The following is a 19,611-nucleotide window of genomic DNA, read 5'->3' on the forward strand; positions in this document are numbered from 1 at the left end:
TTTCTTACAGCAAAGCCACATCAGTCTATCTGCTGAGACAGTAAGAGGAAGAGTCAGATAGGTCAAATTCCGTTGCCAGTGGTGTTTTGTTTTATATCGGTTCGAATTTAACATTTTAATAATTCAAAGTATTATTTGAATGAAGGATTTTCTACCTCAAACAAATGAATTTTATGTTTTGAAAATATAACTTACTTCTATGTAGTTTGTAGTGCAACGATGATTAATTCATATAACGTACTGTAATGTGATACTCGGTTAATAATTGCTTCGTTTCTGAAGGGATTGAACTATTGTAATATTGGTGAATACAGCTTGTAATAATTATATATATTAAAAGCTATAACACCAGTGACCTCTGCATTATTACTACTGAACTATTCTAAGATTTACTTGTATTCTGGTTACCTATAGAGCTGCTGAAGTTAACCAAAATTTGCAGTTAGGATAAAAGGTGTGACTGAAGAAAACCTGTTACCGTTGATCTTATTGGCGTAGACAAGTTTACTTATTTTTGTTCGTTCTGTTAAATATTTATATACATGGTGGTATATTTGTTTTTATTATTCATGTGTGAAATAATATGCGGATGTTGTATTGATTGTAAAACGTGCGTAAATAATTTGTTTTCCTTCTCTGGATAAATGTAAGATTAAAGCAACGTCAACTACTTACACAAATAAAACCCAAATGACTTATTAACTACATGAGCATGGCTAAGTAATCAGGATTCAACTCTACCCTCTTTTAAGATTTATCTGAAAGGCCGCTGTCATGAACAAAACAAAACTTAACATTTAATCTCATATCATTTCCATTGGATATTTAGTTTTATTTTCACTATGTAAACTTCCAAGTCTTTTCAATAATCGATGTTTAATCACAGAAATAGTTACCTCCTTATGCATGTTAAGTAGATAAGCTTTAACATATCTCTATCTATGGCTATGTTTAGAGATGTTGCTTAATACCAATACTCCCTATTTCACATAATACCCTGCATATCAGACATACCTATAATACTATATTTTCTCACTCTTTCCTTTAAGTGATTCCTATTATATGAAATTCGAAATTTTCGTTACTTTCCATAAAGGTTTTGCTTGTTTGTTGTTAAGCACAAAGCTACACAATTGACTTCCTTTAAGCTGCCTATCGCGGATGTCGAAACGCAAGTTGTAGTTATGAGTAACAGGGAGGGACATTTGTTATAAGATGAAACCTTGCACAGATTAACCTAAAATATAACTTGGTTAAAAGTGAACTATTTCACAAAGATATATTTATCACACGTTAAACGTTTTATTCTAATGTTACTATTTTTTTTTACAGGTTACATCGAGGTACTCCCAACATAAACTTTACCCATGCCAATGGTGCCAACAAGTACAGCTACAGTATTAACTTGTGGTTTGAGATTTTTTCTTAAGATATATTATTCATCGTTAAATATGCTATTTTTCATGCTAATTTTAAATTAAGACGACTAATCATGAAACTTGGATAAAGTGTCTATTCTTTCAAATTACTTACGAGTCATGAAATTCAGAACAATTAAGATTTACGGTGAAACATTTTGTATATATATTGTTAAATACCAGTTTTGGCACCCAACCCACAATTTCTAAATTGTAAATGATTGTGGTCTATAGTGAAACTCAGAAATACGTTCAAGATTTATAAATACAACATTTCTATAAACTGTTAAATCTCAACATATGATTGCCAAAGTAACCTGTTTAAATATTAAATGATTTTATTCTATGTACATAATCTGTGACAAAAAGTTATTAATAAAGTGGAATTTGTGCCTTTTACTATTCTATATACGTTATTTAAACTCAAGCGAACATGTCTCATTTAAAACATATGCTTTTGTATTTATATTTACGGCAAAGCTACTACGAAGGCTACCGTCCAAAATTTTGATGTACTAACTAGTTAGTAACACGTTCAGGAATTGACTGTTACTCAAATAACGTACCCACACTATGATAGGCGAGGAATATGTTATACTTGTGGATTTTAACTCAGACCCCCAGTGAAATCACATGAAGAGTCAATCCCCCCCATGACTTTCCTCTTATAATCCTGTATCACTGTATCAAGTTGGCTGCTGATTGATCAAGAAATGTGGAAACGTGTAAGGAACAGATGACTAAAAGGTGCGAACAAAATGATACAAACCTAGCTTTATATACATTAGATACTTTAATTATTAACTTCTAAATTAAATAAGCATTCATTTTAAATGAAGTTTATCATTTTTAATTTAGTATCAGATAATCACGGGCTTGGTTCATTAAATCTTAAAATAACTAAATCTCTTCGTCTTTCAGAAGTAGTAATCTATCTTTTCGGTAATATTTTAGCTATCGAGAACTATTAATTGTTAATTAAACAACAAAGGTTACTGACACTGTATTTTCTAAAAGGCTTCTTCACTTCATTAAATCGAAACCTTCAAGCCTTCGACAAAATTTAAAAAAAAAGTCGATTTAACCATTAAAAGTTTACATCGGGTGTGTGCCCTATAATAGACTGAAGATTATTTGTTAATATATTCAATAAAACAACCTGATATTATACATTTTGAAAATACCTTCTCGAGATTTTTTAATACCTTTTTTACATTCCGAGCACTAGTATACATGAAAAATAGCACTTTTTTTATTCAAAAACAGCATCTTTCTAACAGAAAGGTGTTCTTTCAGCATAAGTGCATTTTAAACATCAGATGCAAACTGTAAGTGTCCAATACTGTTTTAATCTCGAGTTTAGTAGTAATGTCATGAAAAAAATATTAACCATCTAAAAAAATCATTTGAATATTTAAATTTATGAAAATATCGATACCATATAAACAGACAATATTCCCAACTACCAGATAATTCCGTCTTATTCTTGGTAAACGCGGAAATAGTTCCATGCAAGTATAAACGTTTGTTATTTTTCACACATATAAACATTATTATCTAGCAGTAACTTTGCATAATATATAGAATTCGTATTTATTAAAATAATGATTTATTGTATGGATCACATACGATCAATTGGTAAGTTGAAATAACAGAAGAAAAATTTAAAACAAAAAAGTATAGTAAAATATTTAATGTTCACCATCTGCTGGTCCTGGTCAGTGCCGGATACGAGGAAATCCCAGTTACAAAAGGATTTTACCCTTAACGATATTTTACAGAAATAATTTTGACAACTTGTTAATGTTCTAAAGAACAGTATTTCGTCATTACAACAGTAAGTCTTAAACTACAGTAAATGTTGTAAGAAACCTCAAATGTTTGTAAATTTTATAAAAATATTTTAAATGGGCAACTCGCAGGGCAGGCGGCTAACAACTGAAGTTTGCCGTTGGGAAAAAGATGTAAACAAAGCCACAGTAGAGCCACTAAGCTACTATGAACATTTATATTTGGAAATAGTGAAATTTCCGGTTACAAGAGCTTTCCGGGATACACAAAAGACTTGAATTACAAAATAGAAATACTAATATTTGATAGTAAATAAATAATCACAGTAAATGAAACTGTGATTCAGTAACGTGAATCTTCACCGAAATAAGGTAGATCGAAACCAAATGCCTTATTCCACCATGCAGGTCGCTCTTTAAAAAGATCGTAGTTTGGGCAACATATCGACTATTTCTCCTTTAAACAGTAAACTACGAAAACTCCTGATAAATAAAGATTTCAATATGTAGTACACTACAAGACAGTAATTCATTACTCTACTATAGGCTCTTCTTCTGCGGCTGCTTCGAAAAGTCTTGTCCATATCTCCAAAGACTGTTGCGCCTACAAACAAAATATTTTTATGAGCATGTCTAGAATGAATAAGCCTAAATTTTTAGTCATAAAAAATATTTGATTTCTCAAATATTAACAAACATAAAACCTAAACAGCATGACTCACAGAATGGTAATAAACACAATTAGCCCCCTCGCAAACGCAACTAGAACCAGCAGCGCACAAAAGAATAACTTTTATCTAGAAATTCGAATCTTTAGACTAAATTGATCTCATGACCTTAAATAAACGTTTAACAGACACTGTACCTAAAATTATAGTAAAACTGATTTTGTTTGAGAATTTCGAATCAAATACAAATGTCTCTGGCACTGTGATGCCTGCTAGACGACTCAATAAAGACAGGTTCACACACAGTATAAGTTTAGAACAAAGTTTACGGAAGTTCTCATTATCACTTAACAAATCCTTCCGGAATCACTAACTACTTAACTGGTAAAGCTCCTGTAAAAATGAGAAACAATTCACGAGCTATTCGTATTCCTCTCACTGACTTCAGATCTACGTCACACTTACATCTGTTATTTGTTGTTGGCTCTTTCCCTCTCGAGGACAGCATGGGTAATCAGGTTGTTTTTTGTAACCATCATCACTGTCGATGTTTCTATGGTGCGAGTGTTTCATGTGGCGAACATCTGAGTAATATTCTGTTTTCACCGAATTTCGGACATGTTGTCGAGTAACCATCTATAAATCATATTCTCAACACAATAGTTACGCCGGAAACTTATAGTGTCTAGGTAACCAACCTTCACTTGAAACCACCTTTGCTCTAAATGTCTTTTTTTTTTATCAAAGTTTTCACAAGATATTTGGACTTTAAAATCACTTCATTTTATTTCCATCTTACAAGAATGACGCTTCTATTGCTCTGTATCAGTTTGTAGAAACCCAAGTCGGGTTTATCTCTCCTGTAATCTGTGACAAAAACTATTCGGCATTACGCTTGTGAATGAAAAACAATACTGATTAATACAGATTCTTGTTAGTGTTTTGATACCAATAACGTATGGTAAAACTCATTAAAAATACACACATTTTCTTTTAAATTTAGATTTGTCGTGTAGGTATCATATAATGGAACGTGTATAAAAATATTCAGACAAATAAATGAAACTAACCCAACTCCACTTTTTCAGATCATTAATCAAATAAAACCTTATAACGATGGATGTGTCTGAAGAGCACATTAGGCATATAATGCTTTATGAGTTTAAAACAGGCAACAGCAGAAACTACACGAAACATTCAAGGTGTTTATGGTGCGGAATCTCTCAGTGAAAGAAAATGTCGAAGGTGGTTTCAGAAGTTCATATCAGGTGACGACAGCTTAACTGATGCACCACGTTTAGGTCGTCCTACTGAGTTTAATGATGACTTGCTGCTGGCTGCACTTGATGAAGATTGTGCTGTAACAGTTGAAGAACTAGCACAGAAGTTTAATTCAACCTATTTAACAGTCTGCTGTCATCTGCAATAGATTGGAAAATAAGTCCGCCATGATTTGGCAGAAGCCAACCTCAGAGCAAAAGTGGGCATTTCCACTTCTGTGCACTCTCGTGAACGTAACACCTTTTTTTGGACACGTTAGTGACCGGAGATGAAAAATGGATATCCTATAAAAAATTTTAAGCGCCGCAGACAATGGTTCAGTGCAGGTAAACTGGCTAAAGCACAGCCCAAAATGGACTTTCGCCCTTGAAAAGTCTTGTTCAGCATTTGGTGGGATATTGTTGGCGTGATCCACTTTGAGTTGCTGCCACACAATGTAACGATTACATCAGACTTCTGTTGTCAACAGTTAGAACGCTTGAATGTTGCACTGAAAGAAAAGAGGTCTGCTTTGATCAATCGTAAATCGTGTTACACCAGGATAATGTACGGCCCCAAACAGCTAGGATCACATCTGTAAAGATTAAACTAGACTGGGAAACTTTTCCACATCCTCTTTATTCTCCAGACCTTGCCCCATCTGATTTTCATCTATTCCGAACTACCTTGATGGAAAAGAGCTTGGAACACATGAAGATATCAAAACTACCCTCTTTACATTCTTTTCCTTAAAACCCCAAGAATTTTATGGAAGTGACATTCAAAAGTTTGTTAATCGTTGGCAAGAAGTAATTAATAATAGTGGAACATACATTATTGATTAAATAACATTAAAAGCGTTTGAAATCCTTTCTCTTTTTTTGAACCTAAAATCGGACATTACTTAATGGATGACCTGAAACACTGATAACCGTAAAGTCTGTCCCTTGGTTCGTCTGTCTTCCGTTCACTGCGCTGCGTTTGAAGTGCTGCGAACGCAGACAAGCTCAACATTCACTTTTCAAATGACGATAGAACTGCCATGAAAAATGTTTATGCCTACACCATTATTACGTCTATGGTATCCCAATCGACATAATAAGCCCTAGTATTGACGAAAGAACTTTACGGCACTTGATATGGGATATGAAAGATATAACGTTATTCTTTGCTATCATTCAGGTTTTTAGAATTGTCCTACTGTTAGTGATCCAAATGTCATGTTGTTTAATTAAAATTCACAGTGGCAGAAGCCCAGTCTTTAACATCTGATACCTAAACCTTTCTCACTGACAAACAATAGTTTCATAAATTCTAGAGGCCACTGAAAACCTGAAACATCTACGTTAAACATGCCAGTTGAAAACACTGACTGTTTTGAAAAGTACGTTTGATTATTAAGTGACTTGAATAAAGGTTTATTGTCAAAGTTCATACAGGCTGGTTCAGTTACTTTGACAAGTTATTCTCCTTTACTCTATAATTACAAGCTGTGAAACACTTTAGAAATCATTCATTATGGCTAAATTCACATGTAGTCGAACTTCACTTTTACTTACATTAACTTGCACTAAACGTTTCGCCTATAAATATATACTTCCAGACTGAGATCTAGAACTTTCTACAAACTACAAAATATTACGATGTATCAATACTGTTGCACTCAGCGTCTCATACCACCTTCAATTTCTTATCCCCGTCCCAATCTTCACCTACTGGTATGCTGTGACTTGTTGGCACCTCTCGATGTTTGTAACATGATCCAATCACTACTAGCACTATTGATTCATATGATAACTTCAACTGGCCTTCAATCATGCACTACTCAATCACAGTGAAGGCACTTCCTTCTTGTAATGATTCTGATGAGTTATCTACATTTTGTTTCTCCTGACAACAGTAAGAGTCACTCCTTTCTCGTTTCACGCTAGCACTCTCTCTTCAGGTAGCTCCAAATGCTTTATGTTAAAATTTCTGCTGCTGCTTGTTGGTGATAGACTTGTACTTTCTCACAACATGCCTGATTTTATAACAAGCAAAGTATCTCTTTTTCCTTCTCTTTGTTGACTTTATATCACATTTTGTAGTACTCTATTTCTGGTCACCACCACTGGTTTCGACCTTAACTGGCTATTCTTGGAATTGCTAGTTATACTCCATCACTGAGCTTCCATATACTGTTTTACCAGCTTAATCATCTCGTCCACGTTTTTTGGTACTCCCGCCTTTAGGAACAGTGACTTGAGTGGAGCACATGATTTGCCAGTCCTTCGAAACTACTTTCACACTTGGCCATGTCAGTCCATCTCGTGAAATATTACTACATAGTTCCACAAACTAAAATACAGTTTCTCCAAGTCAGGTTTGATTTCTCTGAGTGTCTGACAAAATCTTCCTCGATAAGTCCATAGCACTTCACCAACGTCACTTTTAACTTGTTACAATCTATTGGATATTTTCACGTCATGCAGACATACACTTTTAAACTTTTCCCTGTGAGAAGGGGCCAAGACAAACTGCCCAGTAACTTATGTTACAGTTCTGACTTTGGGCAAATCTTTCATCTCTAAAAGAAAGTATCCATGTCGTGTTCTCTGTTCATCAAGTTTGAATCAGGTGACACTGATCCCATCATAATTCTTGGGCACTTCGTCTTTGTGTTCGGTGGGCTTAGCGATATTAACTTCTACTCTTATTAACCCTATTTCCAGTCTCTCCTATCTTTCTCCTTTTTCAATTTGTTTTCTTATTCTCTTTATTTCCAGCCCCTCCTTTCTATCCTTTTCTACCTTTTTGTTTCTTTATCTCTCCTCTCTCGGTCTTTATTGTTTAACAAACTTTCGTAGACCACCATCTTTGAGTTTAATTCGCCCACCTCCTTCTATCCATTTATCAGTTAGTCAACATAGTTACATACCATAATTGTAATCTCTACACCATTTACGCGAACACTACGCTTGTGCGTATCTAAGTGTACTTCTGCTGTCGTTTATGTATTTTCTTACTACCGTTTACCACGTACAATCCTGGCTGGATTACCAATGTCACGTTTGATAAAGTCGTGATTCTTTACAATAGGCGTTTGCGACTCTTTGGTGATAAATTTCAACAAAACAAGTCAAACAAACGTATGTACGTACAAAAAATCGTTACACTTTTGGTTATCAGTTATATCCAAAGCTATAAATAACTGTGTCCTTTTCGTCAAAGTCCACTTCTGAACACATTTTGACAAGACAAACAATTCTCGTCTATGTTATTACAAGCTGTGAAATTCTATTTAGAATCGCCCATTACGACTAAACTTAGATGGATTCTAACTTGCACTAAACTGGACGCCTATATATATACAGGGTGGCCCGTAAGTTCCTACCCATCCATAGGTTATTATGTTATATTCAATAATACTAATGATGAGTTGAAGGCAGCTGTTACCGCGCGCGGCATTTGGAACAATAACCCCTGCAATGTTGAGGAAAATGTCTCACAGAACATGGCGTTGCATAATATTATGCAGCGAGAATGAGGGACAGCACACAGATACACTGGATACATAAGATATATGGATGGGTAGGGGCTTACGGGCCACCCTGTATATGTATATTGTCCGACTGTGTCCTAGAACTTTATACAAACTACGAAACGTTAGGATGTAGCAATACTCACTCAAAGCAACAAAAAAACTTAAAAGGTTCTAGTAACATGATGTGAATTCACAACAATTGAACTACATAACAAATGAATCGTAATCAGTTACGTAAGTAAACCTGTGATGAATTATTGCTTCTAAAAATACTAAATTTAACACTCGAGCTTTAAGACTATCTAAATCGTAACTCTCGTAATAAATTTAAATGAAACAGTTGTGTATATCTAACAGTTCCATTAGAATGTTTTGAAATTTCTGGGTCATCAGATTATGAACTACTATTATGGCTTATGAGAATACAAGAGTCAATAACAATTTCTTCAAAATTGAGTAAACTACTGATAAACACAAGAGCCCAAGATTTTTTGTTTCAACTCAGATCACTAGTTTTCTCTGTATAATTAAATGCCACATTTACTCCAGTTATATCATAATTCTGAGATGCGAACAGAAAACATTTACTGTGCTGTTACAACTTTTATAGATATAAAGTAACGCGCTTATATACAATTATAAGAAATAAACATATAAAGTTATACATGTTTTACTCCTTAGTTTCGGCTTTCTTCATCTACACAGTTAAATTCTTAATATTATAACTAATAACATCTATGAATCTCCCTCTGTTGTGAAAGAAGTTTAAAATTTTATTTCGTGGTTATTAACGCATTTGAAATTTATTATCTGAGGTAACGTTTATAACAACATTTTAATACCACCTATATCTGCAAATGGGGTAAATTTAAGTTAATTAGAAAATAGTTATCAAACGCAGATGTTCTCAGGATAGAATCTTCTTCGACTAGAAATTTATAGTCAAAAATTCTGTGAAATAGAATCTTTAATTCTATTGATAAAGTCAGTAATTCAAACAAAACATAATAAAGTGTTTTAATCCATTTTCTATCAATAAATACGTAATAACTCCAAGAAATACCACTTAATGTGTTATATGTGTGTTATATATATGGTTATTTAGCTAATTTTTTCATTCATTAAAAAGAGAGACGTGGATGATAAAAGTTTAGGAAAAGCTAACCTACGAGATAATTAAATCTGTTTGACAGTCACAAATATATATACATATATTCAGGTCAATAGTTTAAAACAAACTTTACACTTCACTTAAAACTAACAAATCACAAATATTGTACTAATTTTATTTTTAAAGATGTACATATGTGCCTCAGTTCCACAGCACATAAATCTAACATTTTACATACCTCCTCTAAGACACACACACTTATGAGTACATCATACGTACCAATACAAATCACTACAGTTAAGTTGTTTGACATTAATCACATACTTTTCGTTGTGCTACAGAAACCCTTCCATTTTCAGAAGTTAACTCCACAAGTTTATCCAGCTCTTCTGATCTACAAAATGCAATATCTGTGATCAGTTACAATGTTCAAGTGAAAATTTTTCTGCTAAATATTCAGTCGTTCGTTATGTTAAGAGTACAGTTTACTGGTTGTCTCAAGCTTACGTGAATCGATAATTCTAGTAATTATTCCTAGCGTTGAGCACATGTGAAACGTTAGCCTTAGGCGGGCTTTTACTTTGAGTTAAGGTTATAGTTTCATATTATATCATCATTAGCAAACTTTCACTTTGCAATAATTTTTGTTCATCATTTTAAATTTTCGTTTCACTTTTTCGTAATTATAGATTTAATTTTTAGATGTCTAATTGTGGTTAACGATTGAAGCCTACTTTTGTAATTATTACTGATCTGCGTATCTGTTCAACAGAATAGAAAAATACTTAAGTATGTCAAGACAACACGTAACTTGTCAATTACAGGTTAAAATTCACGTGCAGTTTGTTTTAGGTGTATAAATATCAAAGTTGTTCTTAAACCACTTTAAACATAACCTCAAAAATTAAACAAAAGCTGAAATACCACGTTAAAATATGATTTTTAGTAACTCGCAAGCTTTCAAGTTCCTTTACTTGTTTATATTCACTATTCCATCCACAACGTTTTCTTTACTGCTGCAAGCTGTTCTTATTGATTATCGATGTCATCTGTTTTTTTTTCTTTTCAAGTTCGTGAATGTAAAAGTTCGTCTACTAGTGCCTACATCACGTGCTACAAAGATATGTTCATAAGTGATTTCAACCACGTTAAACGAAACGTGTGATTTGGCTGCTCCGTAAGGGGTGACCAATCAGAACAGTTGTTTACAGTAAACAACAGATCAATTTCGCAACTTGGAGTTGTATATAATATATATTACGATGATGTTTTGAATGGGAATATAAAAAAAAAGTATACAACATTGGAGTTCGTTACAATAATAAAAAAACTTTGAAACTGTGGATATAACACAAATTACAGATTTATATATTTAACCTTTTGTTTTTTTTTAATTTCGCACAAAGCTACTCGAGGGCTATCTGTGTTAGCCTTCCCTAATTTAGCAGTGTAAGACTAGAGGGAAGGCAGCCAGTCATCACCACCCACCGCCAACTCTCGGGCTACTCTTTTACCAACGAATAGTGGGATTAACCGTCACATTATAACGCCCCCACGGCTGAAAGGGCGAGCATGTTTGACGCGATGGGGATGCGAACCCACGACCCTCAGATTACGAGTCGCACGCCTTAACACGCTTGGGCATGCCGGGCCATATTTAACCTTTCACAGAACGACCAACAACTGTTCTTACATGTGCAAATAATAAATATATTCGACCAGGAATAAATAAAAGTAGAAAACACAAACAGTATTAAACATAGATATATATGAAGTGACATTTCCTACGTAAGCTAGAGGGTACAGAGTTAATGTTTTACTGTATGATACTAAATGTGCTAATAAATTTATCTTTTCTTTCTTTTAACAGGGTAGATAAACCTTCACCTTCCAGTCTCAATGCTTCTCCCCTATTTTTGTTTTACATATTTAAGGATAATATTTCTAGAGAATGAATACTTTTTTATAGGAAAATAACTTTACCAACTTGGAAATACTTGTAAAAAAAATAGTGGGGTATATAGCAACACGATTTTTTTTTTTACACTCTTCATTGGTCTTTGAATGTCCTGTGACACATCTGTCACCAAATAAAATCCTTCGCTCTGTAAAAAATTCTGTAATAAAACCTGTTCTAGCTCTGATTTTAATGAAGAACAAATATTCAAAATAAGCATAATACTCATCATAAAGCATCCACAATTATAAAACTAATATAGATTATAAAAATGTTTACATTCAAATTTTATATACAATTAACAAGAAATTAATGTGTAACAGCTATCATCAGAAACTATCTTGGTAAAAAAAAAAGAATACAAATTAAAAGTGCAATTAATTTTATCTAAAGGTGAGTAAAACTAAATAGGACTTAATGTTTGTATAACTACAAGCATGGTTATATTAAAATTTGTGTCCCTGTAGCCTTATCTTGGGAGATCATACTCCTTACCTTAAACTTCAGTGTGTTTATCTTATGGATATATTTTTCACATTATAATAATCTAGAAATTTTCATTAGTTTAGTTTTCTTTTTATATTCAAACACCAGGTTTCTCTTTACAAACATTGTTTTACCAGTCCATATACAATTCCTTCTTTTTCAATCACCAGATGGAAACCACACTTTATCAACCAATGAGAACTGACATTTTGATTTAGGACTGTAGATCTTAATTAAAAGCCTGACATTAAAATAAAACAACTACACATACACCAAAAAAAAATTTTTTTATAATCTATTTTGAATTTCACATTTAAGGATTTTTAGATAAATCAAAAGATTTGATATATTTTCACAGGTCTTGCACTACTACAACTTACCTTAGGATGTTATATTTATAACAATAAAAATAATATTCAAAAGATGAGTAAAACAAAATCAGAAGGAAGGACTGCATTGAAAACAGCAAATCCAAACCTCTTACTAATAATATTACAATCAAAAAGCCAAAATAAAAATTAAAGATACCATACAAATAAAAAGGATCCCCAGGATACAAACTATAATGCAATGTGTGAAATGTTCCTTAGGTTTTGGAGGTGACTACAAAAGTAGAAATAACATTATAGTGAGAATAAAAACATTATCAGTCTAGCATGCAGAAATTCATAAATAATAATAAAAAAAAAAATAGAAATATATGTTAGGAGAATGAGATGTGGGTACTCAAGCCTACAACATCCTACACATATCACCCTTTACTGCCTTGCAGACATCTGTGGGAAGGTGACTGCTCTCCAAAGTCAAAAAAAGACATGAAATAAGGTAGTACCACATGGGGGGTGAGATAAACATACCTCTTAAAATTCCATCCCCCTTCATTATAGTGGTAAAGCACTAATAAACAGCACAATAGACACATTATATCAACATAAAAAATCAAAACCAGCTATCTACACGTACTAGTATAACTCGAAACCACCACCCATCTTTATTTAATTTTGCCTTTTATTATTATTTATTTTCATTAATTTCTTCATGACAAACAGAAGTTAAGGCTGATAGATGGTATATCTGCACTACAATGTAATTCCTACTTCCACAGTCACCTCCAAAACCTAGGATACATTTTCCACATTAAAACCTGTACCATGTGAATCCTTTTAATTTGTACAGCATCTTTGATTTTTGTTTGGCCTTGTTTTGTTTATTAGAATACAAATATACTCACACACATATAATTCAATATAATTATTCAGCTACAAAGCAAACTTGTGATGAAACTACAGAAAACTGTGCATTATAAGATATAAATCTAGTTTCTAAATCACCCAACAGAAAGTTACAAGACTAATTACAATTATTAAATAATTAGTATATATGCTTAATCCTGAGAGGATTTTCAAGCCAGAAAATTGATTATTTAACTTAATAAATTGCTTAAAGGCTGCATTTACCAAAGATTTAATACCAAAACCAATTACGAAAAAGAACTTTTTTTACACAAGTCATTTACTCTGACAGTTTCTCGTGTGAGAATACCAAATTAAACGTAGTTGATTTGCCACTCAATGTTCTTATGATAATACATCCATAAAGGGATAGTATAGTTATTTTATTGGTACTTTCAATATAAACAAATATAAAATGTAGCTTAATAGGACAATGTGGAACATAAGTCCTGGAAAACAATTTTTGAAGGTTTACTTCCCTTGAAAACACTGAATTTAAAGGAATATTAAGTCCTTTAAAAGCATATGTCTTATCTAAAATTCATACATCTAAAAAGTAAAACCATAAGGTAAATTGATGAAACTTTGTAGAATGGATGGCAACTGCCTGTTGTGGGGACACAAGTGCAGAGAGCGACATTTTTTCAAAAGTCTTCCACCTTTCGAAACATTGTCCTCTGCACTTGTGTCTCCACAACAGGCAATTGCCATCCATTCTACAAAGTTTCATCACAAATACTCTGCCTCAATAATCTATCAAGGAGGTAATTTTTTACACCCAATACAAGACTCAGTGCACAAGTTCATATTTAAAGATACTTGTAAATCTCACTTCTAGACTTTACATACTTGGATTTGGTAATAAATAATTAAGTTAAATATACCATGAGCACATTTTAATAACATAATGTAAGCAGAGCAATTTTGTCCTTTTTTGAATAACTTTGTAAAATATGATATCATAAACAAAGTCAACAAGGAAAGTGTGTGGACTTAATGTACTTGGATTTTCAGAAGGCTTTTGTTAAGATGACCATTAGCTATGAAAATTACATTGGTAAGGAGAGTTGAAGACCAATACTGAATTGTAGAGTTGCTGGGTGACAAAACACAAAAGTTTGTTGATGTTATTAAACTCTCTAAAATTTCTATTAGTGTTAAAATGTTAAGGCATTACATAATAATTTAGATTAATAAGTTACACAAATACTTACATCACCTTTCATTACAGTAAGTATAAATAATGCATATGGAATAAGATAATTTAGGTCACAGTACAGATGCTAGCCAATTTAAAAGCATGATTGAAGACAAGAATCTTAAAGTGGTAGGTAAGTCATTCAAGCCATCAATCTATTGCTAGTGGTAGAGCTGGTAAAGTTCAATAATGCATATTTGACACTGGTAAATTAAGAGATTATTCCTCTATACCAGTCAATGGCTATGCCTTATTGGAAACTCCAAAAAAGGATGTTACTGGCTCACTGGAAAGGTTTACAGAAAGACTATGGTAATTATTCTAAGATTTTCTTATGGAGTTTCTAAGATTTCCTAATTTATTTTGCAAAAAGATGAGCAAGATGTTATCTTATTGAAGTTCACTATCCATGAGACCAGTGGGATAAAACTTCTGATTTCTTTTCTTAGTATTCTGAAGATAATATAAGAGAACACAAGTTTAGGATTTGAAAAAAAAAGCTAGACTCCAGATAAGACAGTTTTATTTAGTTTTTGACAGAGTGGTTAGCTATATGGAAAGAGGTTACATCTCTTACAGTGAAAGTTGAAATAAGAAATGTTGCATTCTTCAAACTCTGAGAGTGGGTTTAATTTTTTTTACCTTCAAGAACAAGTATAAAAAGTCAGTCTTGATGGACCAAATGGTCACTTTTTGTTCATGTTATGTTAAAAATAGATAGACAGATAGAACACCCATGTGGAAGCTAGTTAAGATATGTAGAGAGACAATACCATAAACATCACTCTCAGTGTTGGAACACATCATGAGGTAAATATAAAGAGTGAACAAAGTGCCAGTTTTGAAGTCAAAACTAATACTAAACAAGCTAGACTCCATTCTATCTTAATTCTCTTTAGTATTGACACTGACTTGAAAAACTAAGATAGGAGTCACATGGCAAAATGGAACTTTTATGGGAAAACTGGTATTTGCTGATAACATTTGTCACATAAATAATAGAACTGTTCAGTTTCAACAAAAACAATCTATTGAAATGCTCATATCAAACTGAACTAGTAGTAACAAAAAAGAAGATTATGAATCCATCTTGAATAAAAGTCCCTAAAGATAATGAAAAATTCATCTATAGTGGTAGCCTCCTCTTTTAGAATAGAGATGTCACCAATGGCATGGAAATACATAGTGTAAAAGCAACTTTGCAGAAATTAAGCAAAATATAGAAATCAAAAGCCAGAATATTTCAGATACTGTTCTACCAATATTACTCTATGGATCAGACACTTGTGAATACAATTAAGTCAGTCAAACAGAAATGGTAGCACCAACAAAAACCCGAGAAAAAGCATGTCCATCAGGCAGTTTGATTTCATAAGTTTTCAACTAGAACTGAACACAGTTCCAGCAGAACAAACTGAACAGAATAACTGATTAATCTACTTCTGACTTAACCTGAGAAAGTAAATCACCAGAATCTCAAAGCAAAATATTTAATGGAAGCCAAAAACCATACATAAAATAGAAAGTCCAAAAGGAATGCTATAAAGCATCACATACAATTTCAGTAAAAGTTAAAATATCAGAACTAGAGAGAATGGAGAACAGCACAATTTCAGAAACTTTACTTCTAAACTACAGCTACATAACATCTAATAAAGAAAATTAATGATTAATGAAGACCTTTTGCATCCAATTGATTTCTTCAATGATAATGTTTTTAGAATACACTCTTTCCACTTGTGTATTTATCATTATCACAATTATTCATTCATCTAACAACCTTTAAATTCTTATGCAATTAATATTTGTTTTGGATTATAAACATTACACTAATTTTCTGTTTCTTTTTAAATGTTTGAATTTAAAACCAAAAACACAGTCTCTTTACAAAGATTCTGATATTTTTTATACTCTTCAGTTTTATTTCCCTTATTAAAAGGATAATTATATGCTGAAAAAAGGGTAGAGAGAACAGCTACTAGAGCAAAATATAGTTTAAAAAATTTAAAACAAGAAGGAAGATTTAAATACTTGAATTAATTTTCACAGAAGTGTAACACTAAAAGAAATAGGTTCATGTGTAGTAATTGTTACAGATTTCAGTAAACTGCTCACAGGAGACATATTTCAGTAGTAGAATGATAAAGTTGAAAGTAGCAATTTCAAATGAATATTAACTTCAGAAACTACAGAGTTGTTCAAAGGTAAGTGTACATTCCGAGTTATAAACATGGTTTGCCACTACATTGCCCCCTGTAGATGGAATTTGAGTTAGCTTCAAGTTATTAAAAAAATTTAAATTTAGTTTATAGACAAGAATTGTCATCTTGGTTGTTCAAACAGTGGAGTTGATATTTACAATCTGAAACCGAATGTCCAGAATTTATTTTCCATCAATCACATACAAACTAAGACAAGAATTAAAACTTGTAGTCTCTTTTTTTTTTTCAATCATAACTTGGAAATGTTTTTCTGTGAGTAAATATTTTATTAAAATGTTAGAATAACGTGATCATATGTACAAAAATTTGTATCTGTACTCTATAATTCCAGATGCAGGCAGTACTGGAGAAGCATGTATTTCTCTGAATGTCTCTGTTTCAAGATTTTAGTTTTAAATATAAAAAAAAAAAACAGAAAAATGTTCTATGACATTTTCAAGGTCATAGCCATGATAACTGCAACATCATCATCACATAACTGTGATTTGCCTAAGAAAACAATACAAATGCTAACTGAATATTTATACATAATGTATTTCTTCTACAGACTTAATAAAAAATGTAAGGATATTTTGGGATGATTTTTCAAATCAGGGACACTTAAGACAGACTGCCAGCAGAAATTAGAAATGGATAGTCATCACACTACACTTACATTGTTAGAAAAGCTAAAAGAACCAAAATAGTTACAAATCCAAGAGTAAATAGAATTTGAGACAAGTAACTCGCATACGATGTTTTTACCATTTTTTTTTAGTATAAACAGTCATGTTTTTTAATTCAAACTCTTAAGCCCTGTATGTTAGATTCATTTCTCAGTACTAAAACTACTTTTTGATCTACAATGATACAAAAGAAGGAACAGTCAATAAATTACTTAATTTGGGCATTGTTAGCTGTGATGAGAATGTTACTGATTTATAAAAGGATTTAGATCATCTAGTGAGTGGGGCAAATAAATGTCAGATAGGTTTCCATTATAATACATACAAGATAGAGCATATGGGTTATCATAATTTGGATAGGAATAACCTTAACAGTATCAGAAAAGAAAGGTATCTTTGCATAATAGTGGATAAGTATTTAAAGCCATCCAAGTAGTATATTGTTGCTAGTGGCAAGACAAATAGGATTTTAGGTTATATCTACAAAAATACTGAATATAACCCTAAAAAGGTTATAATTTCACTGTACAGGTCACTGGTTAGCCCACATTCAGAGTATTGTGTTCAGTGTTGGTCTCCTCACCCTAAAAAAATATTGAACTGTTGGTAAAGGTTCAGAAGAGGTTTACTAAAATAGTACTTGGGAGGGCAGGGTTGTCATACAAGATAAGGTTAAGATCTTTCATATTGTTTTCCCATGAAAACAACAAACTAGTTAGAGAGGATCTGACAGATGTTTAAGATTGGAAATGGAACCAATAGTGCTGAAACATCATCCTTTTTACAACTTAATAGCAAGATTAGTAGAACTAAGATACACAAATATAACTTTTGGCAGGATAGGAGTAAATTTCGGTTAAGACGGTTTTATTTTTAAAACATTTATTTTTTTAATACTCTTTGTATTAAAAATGTTGGACTCATAACATTGTACTTACCCTTGAACACAAAGCTTTAATTTTGGCTCAAAAACAATGTCTTTTTATTTTTTAATTATACAAATATATATATATATATATTTAGCCTGAAACAAATCACAAAATATCATAAAAAATGCTATACCCTGAATTTCAGGTCATAATTAAAAACACGGTATATTATTATTACACCAGTATAAATAACAACACAAAACAAAAGAATCACATCCTTTAAGCGTCACAGACAGTGAAATTTGTTCTTTAATATTTACATCAAACACCTATATAGTTGTGCTCTTTCTAATATGCAGGGAAATAGTCACTATCTGTGACGTTTGTACAAACTTTCATATTATTAATTCTAACTTACTCAAGCCAGGTTAACCCTACTTTTATATTTTAGCGAGTCGCAAATCCAATTGTTAGCCTTTGAAAACGTAGACTGTGTAGTATAGTTCTATATATACCTGTGCCACTACCTATTACATAAAGGAACAAATTTATTAGCAATACTGTTTCTTTAATACTACGACTAGTTCTACGTATAACGGATATTCGTAATCGTGTTTATAAAGTACAAATATATTTTAATTAACCTAACAGTTATACTAACATTCTTTGCGTAGTATTCATAATAAAGATCAGTTCTTTTAGGATTTCTGATGACACAGTCTGTCCTTTAGGTTCCTTGTTACTCACTGAAGACATGCTTATTTTAAATTTAATAATTCCAGAAAATAGAATACCCTAACATTTCATTCACAATATCAAACAAAATTACCCGCCCAACTTTATCTTCAAATATATACCCATAAGGCAGTTTGTTGTGACACCTAATAGCAAACGGAGAAATTTTAGGCAGATACTAAGAATGAGTGAATATAAATAACATAATCGACTATTTTATTTCTATTTCAGAATATTCCAATAAAAAATGTATTTATAATACAATCGAATACGAATTAGAATTTTGCACGAAAAAAAACGGCTAAGGAAAAAATAATTCGACTGATTCGGTAGTTTGTCTTTATTTTTTATTTTGTGCTGGGTATATAATTGTTTGTTTGGAAATTTCGCACAAAGCTACTCGATATCTGTGCTAGCCGTCCCTTTTAGCAGTGTAAGACTAGAGGGTGGCTTCATATTCTTTTTTACCAACGAATA

General features: G+C 32.2%; 1 protein-coding gene and 1 long non-coding RNA gene across 3 annotated transcripts in view; one reads left to right on the forward strand and one right to left on the reverse strand.

The window, feature by feature from the left end:
- Positions 1-1,815, forward strand: part of LOC143255875 (docking protein 2-like) — a 131,796-nt gene extending 129,981 nt beyond the window's left edge. For both annotated transcript variants that reach the window (XM_076512216.1, XM_076512217.1), the window contains exon 6: positions 1,333-1,815. In XM_076512216.1, the coding sequence (XP_076368331.1) occupies positions 1,333-1,358 (26 nt within the window). In that variant the 3' untranslated portion in view covers positions 1,359-1,815. The remainder of the gene's footprint in view (positions 1-1,332) is intronic.
- Positions 1,283-19,296, reverse strand: LOC143255876 (uncharacterized). The gene is made up of 3 exons (XR_013030908.1): positions 19,061-19,296; positions 10,095-10,164; positions 1,283-3,812 (listed from the first exon to the last, which is right to left on the reverse strand). It is a non-coding gene; the product is annotated as an uncharacterized LOC143255876 (long non-coding RNA).
- Positions 19,297-19,611: the final 315 nt, after the last annotated feature.

The sequence above is a fragment of the Tachypleus tridentatus genome, chromosome 7 (genome assembly GCF_004210375.1).
Source record: "Tachypleus tridentatus isolate NWPU-2018 chromosome 7, ASM421037v1, whole genome shotgun sequence".
Lineage (NCBI taxonomy): Eukaryota > Metazoa > Arthropoda > Merostomata > Xiphosura > Limulidae > Tachypleus > Tachypleus tridentatus.